This window comes from Lipotes vexillifer, unplaced genomic scaffold, assembly GCF_000442215.2.
Source record: "Lipotes vexillifer unplaced genomic scaffold, Lipotes_vexillifer_v1.1 scaffold21, whole genome shotgun sequence".
NCBI classification, from domain to species: domain Eukaryota; kingdom Metazoa; phylum Chordata; class Mammalia; order Artiodactyla; family Lipotidae; genus Lipotes; species Lipotes vexillifer.
The window spans coordinates 3,065,757-3,082,590 of NW_006774065.1; the positions used below are offsets into that span (position 1 = coordinate 3,065,757).

A 16,834-nucleotide genomic window follows, 5' to 3' on the forward strand; every position below is an offset into this window, starting at 1 on the left:
AGAAGGCAATGAAAGATGGGAGAGAAACAAAAGAGTACCCAGGGCACAGACCTGCCTTGGGTAGTAGTTAAGAGTATACAGACTTTGTCACGGATATAGAAAACAAACTTATGGTTACCAGGGGATGGGCGGGGAGGGATAAGTTGGGAGATTGGGACTGACATATACACACTACTATATATAAAACAGATAACTAATGAGAACCTGCTGTATAACACAGGGAACTCTACTCAATACTCTGTAACAGCCTATATGGGAAAGGAATCTAAAAAAAAAAAAAAGAGTGGATATATGTATATGTATAACTGATTCACTCTGCTGTACACCTGAAACTAACACAACATTGTAAATCAGCTGTACTTTTTAATAAAAATTAAAACAAAAAATAGAGTATAGACTCTGATGTTCAATGCCTGGGTTTGAATCCTGAATCCAGTACTCATAAGCCGTGTGATTTGGGGTATATTTTTCACTCTGTAAGATGGGTATAACAGGATCTATTTCACAGGGTTTTTTTTTTAAGGGTTTTAATAAAATAATACTTATCTTCCTGCTTCCACCCTGTCCACCTCATGTCTATTCTATACACAGCAGCCAGAGGGATGTCCGTTTCATTGGTGACAAAAGCCAAAAATCTTACAATGGGCTACCAGGCCCCTGCATTTCTGTGAGGTCAGGGTTAGGGAGAGGCTTCTTCGGGCCACCTCCTTCCTGAGTGCAGAGGGACGAGGTCAGGTTTCCAGAGATGCAAGACAGGAAATGCTCATTAAATCACCTGCCACCACATCTGTAAGTGACCTTCTGTGGTCACACCACAGGCCACAGGGCCAAACACGCACTGGTCTCAGACTGATGCTCAATTCACCGGCATGGCCAAAACCGCAACCAGGCAAAAACCAACCTTGCCCCTGAGTCCAGAGAGGCCCTGGCAGATGCAAATCACAGGCAAAAGAAAACAGATCCTTTCCTCTAGAAAGTCCCAGAGATTATGACTTTTTTAGGGGTGGGGAGGAATTCCAAAGACCTTTCAAATCCTCTAGGATCTGAAATTAGATTTCCTTTTTCCTCCCTTCACTGGAAAAAGGGAAGAAGAGGTAAAACACAGAGATATTATACATCATCCCAAGAAAGACAGAATCAGAGAGAGATGAACATGAAACCCACAAATCCCAGATTCTGAGGCAGATATAGGCAAATTAAGATAGGCCGGGATTTTCTGGTGAAAAAAAAAGACTTCCTATTGTTAACCTTGCCCACCTGCCTACCTGTTGTGACCTCCCTGTTCCCCAACAAATGTCTCATATCTGAAAGTCCACCCAACACATACATAATGACAACATATACCCTACTTATTATATGCGTATTTCCAGAGACTTTCATCTCAGGAGTTCAGAGCTCTTACATTTATTATGGGGGTTGGGGGGAGCGGTGAGAAGTCAGACCTAGTCCAGTCCAGTTCCCCCACTGCCGAAGACGTGAGCAGGGGACAGCACTGTTTCCACCCGGTCAGCCCTTCTACAGCCCTTGCTGTGCACCAGGGGACAAAATCCAGGGTTAATTCCCAATTCCTCTCTGTCCCTCACACACCTGAGCCCCAGAGACACCAAATAAGAACATAACAACAAGTCAAAAGTCTCCTTTATCTAATTGCTGTTAAGTGCATTAATTGCATAGCTCTGAAGCACTCCCCACCCTAATACCCTCCATGGCTCCACAGCTGGACATGACCTGAGAGCCTAGCAGGACAAAGCGTTAAGAAATAGCTGAGTCTTCTCGATGTCAGTGGAGCCTGAAGGGTCCCGTGGGAACTGAGTGGGCCCTAAGCCCTGGGCCTGAAGGAAAGGGCACAAACCCACACATGCTGGACAGGCCAAGAAAAAGTACCCTTCTGGTTCTGGTACCTTACTCTGTGCTCATGCCTAAAAAAGCACCCGCCTTCCTGCTCAGTCTCTCCAGCAACCCTCTCTCTATTCATCTGGACCTACGACATCATATCTAGAAAGACCCATCACAGACACCCTTGCCAATCTCCCCTCCCCTCCTCTGGACACAGTAAGAGGCCAACCAAACTGCAGACAAGAGCTACATGGACAGAGAAAATGTCACTGCTCCAGCTGAGGACAGGAAGGAGCGGGCTGGGGTGTTCCATGTGATTTAAGGCAAACAGAGCCCAACTCTGGAGAAAAGAGACACAATCCGGTAGCTGCGGAGGGAACAGCCTCATCTCCAAAAATGGTCCAGGCAGCCCTCTTGGCCAACCCTAAGGTTTTCTGGGGCGTCTTTAGTCACCAAGGTAGGTAGCTGAGGCCTCTGCGAACCTCCTATCAGAAACAACAACTCCTGCCAGGCCCGCGCAGCGGCAATGCCATTCTCTCAAGGGGCCTCTTACACCCGCCCTCACCCCACCCAGTGTAAGGCTCTGGGCCAAATGGGTGAGGGCTGGGAGCAGCCTCTATCACTAAAGGAGGCAACCCAGCTGTCACAAGTGACAGATGTCATCCACAACGCCAAACTCGGCCTGCAGCAGCGTCGGAGAGGCGGGCACAGACACAGGAGCCCCAAAGACTGAGAACAGGGTTCTCTAACCCCTAAGCAAAGTCTACGGATTCAAGGTGAATGGCTCCCAAGCACATCTCTCAAAATGGAGCTGCAGAGGAGAGGGCTGGCCCGCCAGAGTAAAGGAGGAGTGGAGCTGCCGAAAGCTGGAGGGCGGCGGTGGGGTTAGGGGAGACCCCTGAGGAGGTGGGCGCTGGGCTTTCTCTTTGAGTCCCCAAACATACCTGTCCCCTCCGGCCTCCCCCACATGGACACGCCTGGAACTTCCCCTCAGAGGCCACAGACCAACTTTCTGCAGCGAAGGAGGTGCGCGGAGCAAAGAGCCGGCGCGAGGGCGGGGGAAATGGGGAGCTTCGACTCGGCGCCCAAAGGGTATGAATAACTGAAATACTGGGAGATGGGAGGGGGCTGGCTCACGCGGACCACCAGCCCCCAGGGCCTAGCCAGAGGCCCTAATGGTTCCCACCGCCCGGGCTGGGCAAGCAGGAAGGGGAATACCCTGCACATCAGGTAGCAGAGTTTCAGGACTAGGTGGCCCGGTCCTACCTGCAGTTCCTGAAATTCTCCCTCCAGCTCGTGCCACTCGCGCTCGCAACGCTCCAGCTGGCCGGCCATGGTGCAGTGGTGCGAGACGGAGGTGGTTGCTCCTGCAGAGTGGCGCGGCCGGCCACCAGCAGCCCACGCCTGTCCGCTCGCCGGCCGCCTTCCGAGGCACCAGCTGTTCCTGCGCAGCGGGAGCCACGCGCGCACCTGACGTCACAGCCCCGGCCCTGGTGCCGCCCCACCCCTCGCCGGGAGTCAGGCCCTGCGCATGCGTACGCTCCGCCCCGGCTCCGCCCCCGCGCGTCGGGCGCTTGCCGGGGCGTTGCTGTAGCTTTGCAGAACTTGGTAGGGACTACTGCTGCCCACCTTGGGAATGCTTCTGCGCCTGCAGAATCTCTCTCGCCTAGTTTCGGTGGGGAACTTGTCCGCAAACCGCATTTGTAGAGCTTATTTTACTTAAATTGTGTGTATTGGGGGTGTCTGGGATCGCGAGGTAGAAGGGAGATTGCGGGGAGGGAGCATTGCCTTAACTGAGCCAAAGCCAACGACGGCCTGGAGAGAGGGCCCTGTCATCTCACATTGTCATTATTTACTTCAACCAATACATCCTAGATCCTGCCCTCTAAGACTCTAGGTGACTGTCTTGACAGCAGTTTCTGTCGCTCAAGTGACATAACCACCTCAATGCTAATTGAATCCAAATTCCCTCACCTCCCGGGCGTGGTCCTGCAAGATCTATCCCTGCCTAGTTTTCGAGTCACATCTCCTATCTCATCCCTCTTGATAAGTACTCTCCAGCCACGGTTTTTGTTTGTTTTTTCTTCCTGCCCTTGCACGGAATATTCTTCCCTCTAAATCTTCATATGGTTGCCTTTTTCTCATCATTCTAGCCTTAGTTCAAATGACATCTGTATTAGTTTCCTAGGGCTGCCCAAATTACAAACTGGGTTAAGTACCACAAACTGGGTGGCTTGAACAACAGAAATGTATTCTCTCACAGTTCTGGAGGCTAGAAGTGAGAAATCAAGGAGTCAGCAAGATCATACTCCCTCTGAGACTCTGAGTAGAATCTTCTCTTTCTTCTTCATAGCCTATGGTGGTGGTGGTCAACCCTCAGCATTCTTTGGCTTGTAGCTTCACCCCTCCAATCTCTGCCTCTGTTTTACATGGCCTCTTTTCCCACCTGTGTCTCTGTGTGTCCTCTCCTCTTATAAGGACACCAGTCTCCTTGGATTAAGGGCCCACCCTACTCCAACATGAACTCTTCTCAGTTTAAATAATTACATCTGCAAAAACCTAGTTCCAAATAAGGTCACATTCTGAGGGAGTGAGTATTAGAACTTCAACATATCTTTCTGTGGGACAAAATTCAACCTGTAACAACACCTCTAAAAAAAAAACTGTTCCTGAACACCCAATGGGTCATGCCTCCTCCCAGTCACATTTCACCTGCTTTATTTCCTTCATACAACTTACCATTATGTGAAAGTGTTTGTCTCGATGTTGGTTGCATGTTTCCCTCCATGGGTATATAATATAATCTCCATGAGATCTTAGGGATCTTGTCTCTGTTTTGGTCATCACTAGATCCCTAAAGCACACAGTAGGCCCTCAATAAATACTTGTTGAAGGAATAAACATTAAAGATCATCTACTGCAGAGGTTCTCAACTTTTGGGGTTCATAGACCCCTCTGAGAACTCTGAATGGGGAAAATGCACAAGAGCACACAGAGAAATATTTGCAGTTCTTATCTGAGGCGTGAAAAAGAGCGTGACTTACTCAAGATTCCCAGCTAATTAATGACCAACTTTGATTTATGATTCTCATCTCTCGGGGCTGGGACTTCAACATATCTTTTTGGGAGACAATTTAACCCATAACAACACCTCTCAAAAAGGGTGAAACAGGATTTTTTTGCAAGCCTGATTGTTGTTGACTGGATGTCAGATGTTGTGAAGTCTACCTTGTTGCCTTCCACCTCCCTTTTCCTCCTCCTCCCCCTCCTCCTACTTCTTTTGTATTTTAGTAGTTCTAAAAAATATTCTTGAGCTTTATATTGGATGTGGTTATTTGGAAACCATTTGATCCTTTTGAATCTTGCTTTTTTTTTTTTTTTAGCTGCATTGGGTCTTCATTGCTGTGCGCAGGCTTTCTCTGGTTGTGGCGAGCGGGGGCTACTCTTCGTTGCGGTGCACGAGCTTCTCACTGCAGTGGCTTTTCTTGTTGAGGAGCATGGGCTCTAGGCACGCAGGTTTAGTAGTTGGGGCGCACGGGCTTAGCTGCTCTGCGGCATGTGGGAACTTCCAGGACCAGGGCTCGAACCTGTGTCCCCTGCATTGGCAGGCAGATTCTTAACCATTGCGCCACCAGAGAAGCCCTGAATCTTGCTTTTAACATTTACCTGGGACCAAAAGAGTGCTCAGTCTGGAGCTAATTTTTCTCCACTACTGAGGCAAGACCAGTGCCCATGAATCATGAAGTTTTCCAGTCTGGCTGGTGCAGGAGCAGGCTGTATTCCTAGGCCTGTGTAGGTGTCACACACTCTTACCTCTTATCATTTCAGGTAGCTCTCTCCCTGGCCTCTGGTAGTTGTACTTGTAAGCATGTGTTGACCAGGGCTCAGCTGATCCTAGAGGGGACTCTTTCCAGACCTCTGGATTCTCCATGTGCAGCTGTCTCCTCTCTAGAATTCTAACCTCCTTGGTTTCCCTGGACCCTCAGTTCTGTCGTCTCAACTCAGGGGGTCTGCCAGGCTCCACCTGGGGTCCCCCTGCCCTGTACCATGGCCTGGAAACTCTCTCAAGACAATAGCTGGGGGACTTCCCTGGCAGTCCAGTGGTTAAGACTCCATGCTTCCAATGCAGGGGGCACAGGTTCGATTCCTAGCTGGGGAACTAGGATCCCACATAATGCATGGCACAGCCAAAAAAAAAGACAATAAGCTGGACAATCACAGGGCTAACCCCACTTGTTTCCTGTGTCTCAGGGATCACCGTCCTCCATCGACTGATGTCCAGTGTCTTGAAAAAACACATCATTTCATATTTATTCTCTCCATTTTTTTATTGTTTCAGGTGAGAAAGTAAATCTGGTCCATATTACTTGGCTAGCAGAAGTCAGCATGATGCAGTTGAGATTCAGATGATTATTGTATGTTTCCGTAATTCATTCCTTTTTCCTTTGCTGAGTGTATTTCATTGTATGGATGGATCCATTTCTTTATCCATTCACCAGTTTAGGTAACTTTGGGATGTTTCCAGTTTGGCTGGATTATAAACAAAAGTTTTTAAATTAAGTTTTTAAATATAGAACTTTTAAATGTAAGTTTTTAAATGTAAAATTTTTTAATTAAGAAAAAGATGACAGTTTCATATAAAAATCCAGACTTTTACTTTCTCTTGGAAAGTGGAAAGATCTGGCCACACTGGGCTCATGTTCGTGCTTGGCAATGGGCTGGACCAGAGGAACACATGTCCCCTTCACAGGAGGCTCGCCAGCTGCCACAGTACCCTGCAGGCTCAGCTGTACTGCCCCAGCCTACTTCATGTAGGCTGGAGACAGCTGAGCTTGAGACTCCTGATACAATGTGTCATGAAGTTTGCAAAACCAGATGAATCACTCACTTGGTGAAAAAACAGAAAATAGTTTATTTAATTGGGGTTAGTAGAATCAAAAAGGAAATCCAGAGCCTTGAAGGATGAATTAAATGTCACCAAGCAGAGGATTTGGGACGACGATCCCCCTTTACCTATGCTTGCAGCTGCTCGATCCTGGGCTGAAGAGGCTGGCCTTGCCCCCCAGGGAGAGCTAGGCAGATGTACCTTCTCTGCAAGCTGGCCAGCGGTCAGGTTGCAAATCTTAGGGACTGTTCTCTGTGGGGTCAGGACTTTACGTGCATTATTCGCAAGCCTTTCTGTAGATGGCACAGGCTGGCCACCCCCATCAGTGTAGCTGCTTAGGTGCCAGAAGTATCGGATCTTACCTGGCTGCCACCCTGTCCCGGTTTCTGCCCAAAGAGCTTTCAGACTCACTCATCAGCTTCCTGAGGCTGGATGTGCCTCTTCTTAGGGATTTTGACCACGATATGTGAGAATGGTGAGAATGTGCGTTGCAAGATTCCTCCCCCACCCCCTCCCTACACCACCAGGGGGATATCTCTCCTCTTTGCTTATTTTAAGGCACTCTACTTAGGGACCTACCAGCTGTAGAATTTGCTCAGTCAGCTGGGGAGAGTCATAAAAGTAGCAAATGGGAATTCCCTGGTGGTCCAGTAGTTAGGACTTGGTGCTTTCACTGCCCAGGGCTAGGGTTCAATCCCTGGTCTGGGAACTAAGATCCCACGAGCCTCGTGGCGTGGCCAAAAAAAAAGGAACACATAGCACCTACTATGTGCTTGGCGTTCTTCTATACACTTTATGTATATGTATTAATGCATTATGTATATGTGTAATGCACGACGACCTTATGAGGAAGGACCTTTATTATCCCTATTCGACAGGTAAGTACTCTAAGGCATGGTTTCTCCAGCTTTCACTGTGCTTTAAACCACCTCCTGGAGATCTTGTTAAAATGCAGATTGTGATTCAGTAGGTTCTAGGAAGGACCCGACATTCTGTAATTCTACAAGCTCCCAGCCAATACTACTGGTTCAAGGACCACACTTGAAATAGCAAGAGTCCAAGGTACAGAGAGGTGAAAGAACTTTCCCCAGCTCATCCAGCTACTGGTAGCTGTGTTACTTATGCACTGCAGGATGCCAAGAGCCTATTCTAAAATAAGAGCAGCTGCACAGGGAGAAGTGAAAATTCCAGGGACTTTTCCTTCGTCTGCTTCCCACAAACGCCCTTGCTCAAAATAGTCCCCCCCACAAAAAAAAAAATAGTCCCCAAGACTGTAACAAGCAATTTGTGCAAAGATGGTTATAGCAGCATTTTTCAGATCAGCCACACACTGGAAGCATCCCAAGTGCCCCACAAGAGGAAAACAGTTAAGTAAGCTGTAGTCTGTCTTGGGAATTCCCTGGCGGTCCAGTGGTTAGGACTGAGCGCTTTCACTGCGGTGGCCCGGGTTCAATCCCTGGTTGGGGAACTAAGATCCCGCATGGTACGAGGTGCAGCCAAAAAACTAAAAAAAAAAGGAAAAAAAAAGCGCTATAACCTGTCTATTTCATGTAATACTATATGGCTGTTAAAAATCATTATGGGAACTAAATGGATACCTTTAAACAGGTACATTAAAGCATGTTAAGTAAAAAAGTAGATCTCCAAATAATGTATATATACTGATTAAAGTTATATGATCATTCGTGTAGCCTGAAAGAGATTGGGTGAATTTAGTATAACAGAAATAGTCCAGCATATGGTGGGAGGGAAGAAGGAAAGAAGGGAATTGAAAGAATTTCTCTTCCAATAAATAATATTGAAGCAAGTGAAAAAAAAAACAACAACGAAATAGTCCACCATATAAACTGATGGAATTTTCTTTATTTCTGTTAAAATTTAAAATAATTTTTAAAAGAAGAAAACAAACCAACAAAAATTTATTGGTGGCACTAAATAGAGCAGTTTTGATAGAGGGAAAACGTAGAGGCAAAAGGGTTTTAAAAGTAGTCTGGGGGCTTCCCTGGTGGCGCAGTGGTTGAGAGTCCGCCTGCCGATGCAGGGGACGCGGGTTCGTGCCCCCGTCCGGGAAGATCCCACATGCCGCGGAGCGGCTGGGCCCGTGAGCCATGGCCGCTGAGCCTGTGCCTCCGGAGCCTGTGCTCTGCAACGGGAGAGATGCACGGGACACGCTTTCGTGCCCCGGTCCGGGAAGATCCCACATGCCGCGGAGCGGCTGGGCCCGTGAGCCATGGCCGCTGAGCCTGCGCGTCCGGATCCTGCCTGTGCTCCGCGACAGGAGAGGCCACAACAGTGAGAAAAAAAAAAAAAAAAAAAAAAAAAAAAAGTAGTCTGAACACAGTAGATTAAACCCAGTTTTTTTTTTAATTTTTGAATTTTATTTTATTTTTTATACAGCAGGTTCTTGTTAGTTATCCATTTTATACATATTAGTGTATATATGTCAATCGCAATCTCCCAATTCATCACACCACCACCCCCCTATAATCTTTTTTTCCTGAAATGTTGTTCAGGTGTTTGATAGAAATTTTAAACCCCTATCTTTCTGTTCACAGGTTTATAATGTAAACAGTATTATCTATTAAAATTTATTTGTTTAATATTTACTCTCCAGGTATCAAAATGTCCTTTATGTCCTTATTCAGTTATTTGCATTACTGGGCCTACCTGGGACTGTAAAGTCCTGGCTGGCTGAGGCTGTGTGATTTACTAATCAGACAGACCTGAGTTCAAATCCCAGCCCTGCCACTTGCCAGATGCGTGACCCTGAGTACATAATTCGCCTTCTCTGTAAGTTGGGGGTTGCTCTGTAGGATTGTTGTGAGGACTAAATGAGATGATGTAGGTAAAGTGCCTGATATGTAAGCACCAGAAAGCACTAACTTTATATATTTGGGTTTTAAAAAAACAAACATTTTATTTTGGGATACTTTTTTTTTTTTGGCTGTGCCGCATGGCATGTGGGATTTTAGTTCCCTGATCAGGGATCAAACCCGCGCCCCCCTGCAGTGGAAGCAGAGTCTTTTCTTTTTTCCTTTTTAAATATTTACTTATTTGGCTGCGCTGGGTCTTAGTTGTGGCATGTGGGATCTAGTTTCCTGACCAGGCGTCGGACCGGGCCCCCTGCATTGGGAGTGCAGAGTCTTAACCACCGGAGCAGCAGGGAAGTCCTGGGGTACTTTAGATTTACAACCATAACGGCAAAGATAGTGCAGAGAGCTCCCATGTACTCTCCTTCACTCACTTCCCCCAGTGTTGACAGTTTACACAACCATGGCATCTTTATCAAAACTAAGACATTAACAAAGGCATATTACTATGAACTAAACTCCAGGATTTATTCAAGTTTGACCAGTCTTTCTACTGATGTTCTTTTTCTGTTCCACGATTCAATCTGACACCACATTTAAATATCATGTCTCCATATTCTCCTGGTCTGTGATAGTATCTCAGTCTTCCTTGTTTTTTTCATGACCTTGACAGTTTTGAACAGTAAAATGTATATATATTTAATAATAGCTTTATTGAGCTATCAAGATGATTAACTTTATGTCTCAACTGACTGAGCCACGAATGCTCAGGTATCTGGTTAAACATTATTCTGGATGTGTCTGCAAGGGTTTTTCCACAAGAGATTTTTTGGATCAGTAAACTGAGTAAAGCAGCTTCTCTTCCCCAATATAAGAAGGCCTCGTCCAATCAACTGAGGGTCTGAATTGGACAAAAAGGTAGAGGAAGAGAGAATTCTCTCTCTCTGCCTGACCCGTTAAGCTGGGACATCAGTCTCCTGCCCTGGGACTGGGATTTACACCATCAGTTCTCTTGGTTCTAAAGCCTTCAGGCTCAGACTGGAGTTACACATTTTGTTTATCCATTCATCTGTAAATGGAAAATTCTTTTTCCACTTTTTGATTATTATGAATAATGCTACTATAAACATTTGTGCACACGTTTTTGTGTGGACACGTTTTCTTTTCACTTTGTATTACACTTAGGAGAGGAATTGCCTAGTCAGATGGTAACTTTAACATTTTGAGGAAGCAATACACTGTTTTCCAAAGTGGCTGCATTTTACATCCTCACCAGCAAAGTATTAGGGTTCCAATTTCTCCACATCCTGGTCAACACTTGTTATTGTCTCTGTTTTACATTTTAGCCAACCTAGTGATTTTGTGTGAAGTGTATCTCACTGTGGGCTTTTTAAAAAAAAAATAAATGTATTTATTTATTTATTTTTGGCTGCACTGGGTCTTCATTGCTACGCGTGGGCTTTCTCTAGTTGCGGCAAGCGGGGGCTACTCTTCATTGCTGCACACGGGATTCTCACTGCGGTGGCTTCTCTTGTTGCAGAGCACAGGCTCTAGGCACGCGGGCTTCAGTAGTTGTGGCGCACGGGCTTAGTCGCTCCGTGGCATGTGGGATCTTCCCAGACCAGGGATCGAACCCGTGTCCCCTGCATTGGCAGGCGGATTCTTAACCACTGTGCCACCAGGGAAGTCCCTATTTTTCCCATTCTGTGTGTTGATTTATATACATATACTTTTTAACAGCCAAAAAATCTCAAACTTAAAGGAAAGTTGCAAGTACAGTACAAGTAACTTATTTTTCAAACCCATTCAGCATAGATTGCTCATCCAGTTCACCCCATCACTCCTGAATACTTTAGTGGGCATTTCCCACAATCAAGAACATTCTCCTAATCAACCAAAGTACAAGCATCAAAATCAAGATATTAACACTGATACATTACTCCTTCTAATCCTCAGACCCCACTCAAGTTTCCCAATTGTGCCAAAAGCGTCCTTCACAGTAAATGGATCCAATCCAGGCTCACCTGCTGTGTGTAGTTGTCATGTCTCTTTAGCCTCCTTTCATATGGAACAGTTCCTCAATCTTCCTTTATCTTCCTGCTCTTGAAATCTCTGAACAGGACCGGGCAGTTACTTTGTAGAATTTTCCTCACTTAGGGTTTGCCTAATAGGTCCTCTGATTAGACTGAGGTTAGGTATCTTTGCTGGGACAACCGCAGAAGTGATGCTATTTTCTCCTCATTGCAGCTCAACAGGTGGCACAGAATTCCAATGTGTCCCACTACTGACGACATTCACTTTGCTTGATTAAGGTAGTGTTCTCCTGGTTTCTCCCCTGTCAAGTTACTCTTATTCCCTTTGCAAGTATTTTATGGGAGATACTCTAACTACGTAAATATCCTGTTCTTCATCAAACTTTCCATTTATTTATATCAGCATGAACTCATGTTTTTTATTTTAGTCAATGAGTTATAATCCATTACTATAACAATTTTGATGCTCAAGTTGTCACAGACTTGCCACTGAGATTCACTTTTAGCTGACTTCTGTGTCCTTTTGATAGATCCCCATCATTCTTCAAGCATTTCCTTACTTTTTTTTTCTAATTTATTTATTTTCTATTTATTTTATTTTTGGCTTCGTTGGGTCTTCGTTGCCATGCCGAGGCTTTGTCTAGTTGCAGTGAGCAGGGGGCTACTCTTTACTGTGGTGTGCGGGCTTCTCTTTGAGGTGGCTTCTCTTGTTGCAGAGCATGGGCTCTAGGCACGTGGGCTTCAGTAGGTGCAGCACACGGGCTCAGTAGTTGTGGCTCGTGGGCTCTAGAGCGCAGGCTCAGTAGTTGTGGCGCACGGGCTTAGTTGTTCTGCGGCTTGTGGGATCTTCCCAGACCCACGGGCTCGAACCCGTGTCCCCTGCATTGGCAGGAGGATTCTTAACCACTGCACCACCAGGGAAGCCTGCATTTCCTTACTTTTTCACACAAAAAGATGTTCCAAGCACGTCTTATACTTTCCCGGTTCCACCTCTGAAATCAGCCATTTCTCCAAGCATTGCTGGTTCGTTCCAGTGGAGAATGGCATTTAGAAACCAAGTTGGTTTTTTAAATTAATATATTTATTTATTTGGCTGCTCCAGGTCTTAGTTGCAGCATGTGGGATCTAGGTCCCTGACCAGAGATCAAACCTGGGCCCCCTGCAATGGGAGCACAGAGTCTTAACCGCTGGACCACCAGAGGAAGTCCCACCAAGTTTGTTTTGTTTTGTTTTTTGTCTTTGGCTGTGCTATGCAGGATCTTAGTTCCCTGACCAGGGATTGAACCCAGGCCCTTGGCAGTGGAAGCGTGGAGTCCTAACCACTGGACCACCAGGAAATTCCCTAGAAACCAAATTCTGGGTACTGGATGTGTGTGTTCATCACTATGGGATGTCACTATTCTCTTCTCTCTGAGGACAGATCTAGGGTCTATATTTATATATTATGCATGTATATATGTACACATTTACACCTTTATTTATCTCTACTTATAAATATTGAAAACCATGACTTCACACCAATATCCAATTCCAGTCCACAGAGTTCATTCTAGTTTGTCCCTTTCCAGATTCACTATGCCCCTCTCCAGCAGTGGGAAACCTGGCTCCTATCATCCTTAATATATTTACTTATCTGATCATTCCTCCTCATATGTAACCAATCTCCCATGGCCACCACCATCCTGTCCCCAGTCCTCAGGCCAAACTTGCCCCAAATAAATCTTTTATTTTTAAATAAATATCTTTTTATTTTTAAAAATATTTTAAAATATTTATTTATTTATTTGGCTGCACCGGGTCTTAATTGCTGCATGCGGGATCTAGTTCCCTGACCAGGAATTGAACCCCTGCATTGGGAGCGTGGCGTCTTAACCAACAGACCACCAGGGAAGTCCCCCAAATAAGTGTATCTTAATGAGAAGGATGATGAGCATGTTGATCTCTTTCTTTGGCTTGGTGTCCAGATTAAAACGTCTTTTTTTCTTATGTGAAAATTTACCCAACCTCCAGTGGCCATTATCAAAGAGATGTGAGTGGAAGGAAGTGCTTGATAAAGATTTAGAAACTGAACACTTCCTAATTCGTCTCAAAAGCCATCTAAGAATGTTTGAGGAATGTCTTTATTATTAGACATCTTTGCTGTCCTCATTTGTTGCAGACACAAAAAGCCCTATATCCTGGGTCCCAGCCAACCCTGTTATTTTGGAGGCCCTCTGTCAAGCAACAGGGAGAAAACATCCAGTGTCTTCGATGCATTTGAAGAATTAGGTCTGACAGTTCCCTAATGAAGCCATATTTACCAGGTTCTTTTGTATAATGGTGGATATTGGAGGAAGACTGTAGGTAGTGGGAAATTCACCAAAATGTTTTCCAATCACCAGGGGAAGTGTTGGCTGCTTTTTGGTTTTGGTTTGGTTTGCTTTTGAGCCTGCAAGACTAAATCTTATTTAATTGCGCCACCTGCTGGCAACTTCACAGAATTTCTTTTTCTTCCAACAAAAGGCAAAAATCAACAAAGATTTATTCACAAATAGTCTTTTTTTCTTTCACCTGAAAAACTACTACTCACAGAGCTGGGGTGGTGGAAATATGTCAACATTCTTCATCTTTAGTAAAAAAAAATTTTGCTTTCCACGTTTTCAACAATGAGACTATATTACCTTTTTATGGTGACATATAATGTATACAGAAAAATGCATAAATTGTATATGTACAGTTTAAATAGTAATCATAAAGAGAATCTGTGTGACTAAGACCCAGGTCAAAGACATTGCCGGGCTTCCCTGGTGGCGCAGTGGTTGAGAGTCCGCCTGCCGATGCAGGGGATGCGGGTTCGTGCCCCGGTCCGGGAAGATCCCACATGCCGCGCAGCGGCTGGGCCCGTGAGCCATGGCCGCTGAGCCTGCGCGTCCGGAGCCTGTGCTCCACAACAGTGAGAGGCCCGCGTACCGCAAAAACCAAAAAAAAAAAAAAAAAAAAAAAATAAGACATTGCCAATAACAACAACAAAAAGAAGACATTGCCATCACCTTAGATAACCCCAGACCCCTCTTCCCTGATCCTAACCTTCTCCCTCCCTTCCCCTAAGGTAACCCACTATCCTGATTTGGGGGATAATCATTTGAGCATGAATTACTTTTAAGCATAAAACAACTAAAGTATTAAGTTTAAAAAATAATATAGGGCCTTCTCTGGTGGTGCAGTGGTTTAAGAATCCGCCTGCCAATGCAGGGGACACGGGTTCAAGCCCTGGGCCGGGAAAACCCCACATGCCGTGGAGCAACTAAGGCCATGGAGCAACTAAGCCTGTGCACTACTGAGCCTGAGCTCTAGAGCCCGCAAGCCACAACTACTGAGCCTGAGCTCTAGAGCCCGCAAGCCACAACTACTGAGCCCGCATGCCACAACTACTGAAGCCTGCGCGCCTAGAGCCCGTGCTCTGCAACAAGAGAAGCCACCGCAGTGGGAAGCCTGTGCACCGCAACGAGGAGTAGCCCCCGCTTGCTGCAACTAGAGAGAGCCCGCGCGCAAAAACGAAGATCCAATGCAGCCAAAATTAATAAATAAATAAAATAAAAAATTATTAAGAATTTCAAAACAGTGACAGCAGAATATTAAGCCAAGCAAAAGGCACTTCTGAGCATGAGGCCCTGTGTGACTCCTCTGTGAGGAGAGTTGTACTAACTGGTGTATTTTGAGTCCATTTACGGGTTTCCTTGTTTGCATTTTCATTATTTTTCTGTTTTTTATGAGGTACCTATGAAACAGTTCATTCCTTTCAGGGCAGGTCCATTCTTGGCTTGGGACCCTTCTAAGATGCTATGTCTCAAGGAGAAAACAGTTTAAAGAGAAGGTGGCTACCCAAACGAGAAAAGCCCAGTAATTGTCTGAGCAACTTCCTAAGGATACCCAAGAATCACCTTTCCTTTCCTTTTCATGGTTTGCATCCTTAATTAGAATTCATAACTTGGCAGTTGGGGAGGTTTTACTGCCTGCCAGGTTGAGACTTTCTTAGACAGTTTTCCCAACTCCTCCTGTTCAACCAATCACTGTGGTAAAAAAGTCACCTTCTGCCTCATTCCCTGCCAGCAGAGCAAGTTCAAGAAAACACAGTGGTTCCTCGCCACTGGATTTGGAGCCAACCTTTCTCAGCCTGGCATCTGGACCTCCTCACTCCCAGTCTACCCCCACTCCGTTCATAGGGCGTTCAACACGATCTCCCATGTTGTGTGAGGCCATCCTTCCACTTTGGTCAAGACAGTGTCCGGAGTCACACTATCATGCTTACCTCCAGGACCTTGCCCAGGGTATTCGTATCCCTGTACCCTGACGTCCTTCCTTTCTGAGTGTGAACTCGTCAAGGGCAGGGGCTGAATTATATTCATCTTTGAATCTCCAAAGATAACACGTTTTCCACCACAAGGAATCAAGTTGATGAACTGACACAGGGGACTTCCAAAACATTTCTAACTTTTACGTCACAAAATCACACTTACCTCTATGCAGATTTGTTTCTTTTCTGGCTCTTATTCGACATCTCTTCCTAATGATTTCCTGACTGGGATTCCTGACGAGGACATACTTTTATGTGGGCGAGAAGGTGTGCCCTATTTTTTCTTTTTTTAAATAATACTTCTTTTCAACCTGGCACATAGTCACCCAAATGTGTCCTTATTGAGTCCTGAAGTCTTTTAGAATATAAGAATTCACGGGGGGGACTTCCCTGGCGGTCCAGTGGTTAGGACTCTGCGCTTCCACCGCAGGGGCCCAGGTTCCATCCCTAGTGGGGGAACCACAAGCCCCGCGATGCGGCGGGGAGAGGAAAAAAAAAAGTCATGGGGAAAAAGAAAACAGGGAAAATTCTTTCTCCCTGAAACCTTTACTTAACACACATGTAAAAAAGCATAGTCTTGTAAAACGTTTCTAAAATCGAAAATTAAGTTCCAGTGATCACATTCTGGCCTTACATTTCTAGTTTCCGTAATCGTGCAGCAGGGCATTTGGTCGGCCCCGAAATTCAGCTTTCCATTCAGCCACTCTTGCCGCGCTTTCTCCCTCCGCCCTTTCGGCTTTGCAACACGATCCCGCCCACTTCCGGCAGAGGCATCCACAGCGCAGACGCAACTCCTGGAGCCATTCACCGACCTCCTGGTCTAGTGCCGAAGTACGCGCATGTGCAAGAGGGGGCGGGGCTGGTTAATTGGGAGGGAGAAGGCAGGTCCACGGAACTCACGCGACTGTCTCCGCCCACTTAAATAGGCAGGAGCAGC

The 16,834-nt window shown here is 45.9% G+C and overlaps 1 protein-coding gene across 1 annotated transcript in view; it reads right to left on the reverse strand.

Moving 5' to 3' along the window:
* The window catches only part of TMEM120B (transmembrane protein 120B), a 45,898-nt gene extending 42,713 nt beyond the window's left edge, over window positions 1-3,185 (reverse strand). The window contains exon 1 of the mRNA XM_007448705.1: window positions 3,103-3,185. Coding sequence (XP_007448767.1) covers window positions 3,103-3,171 — 69 coding nt within the window. The 5' untranslated portion in view covers window positions 3,172-3,185. The remainder of the gene's footprint in view (window positions 1-3,102) is intronic.
* Between the last annotated feature and the right edge of the window lie 13,649 nt (window positions 3,186-16,834).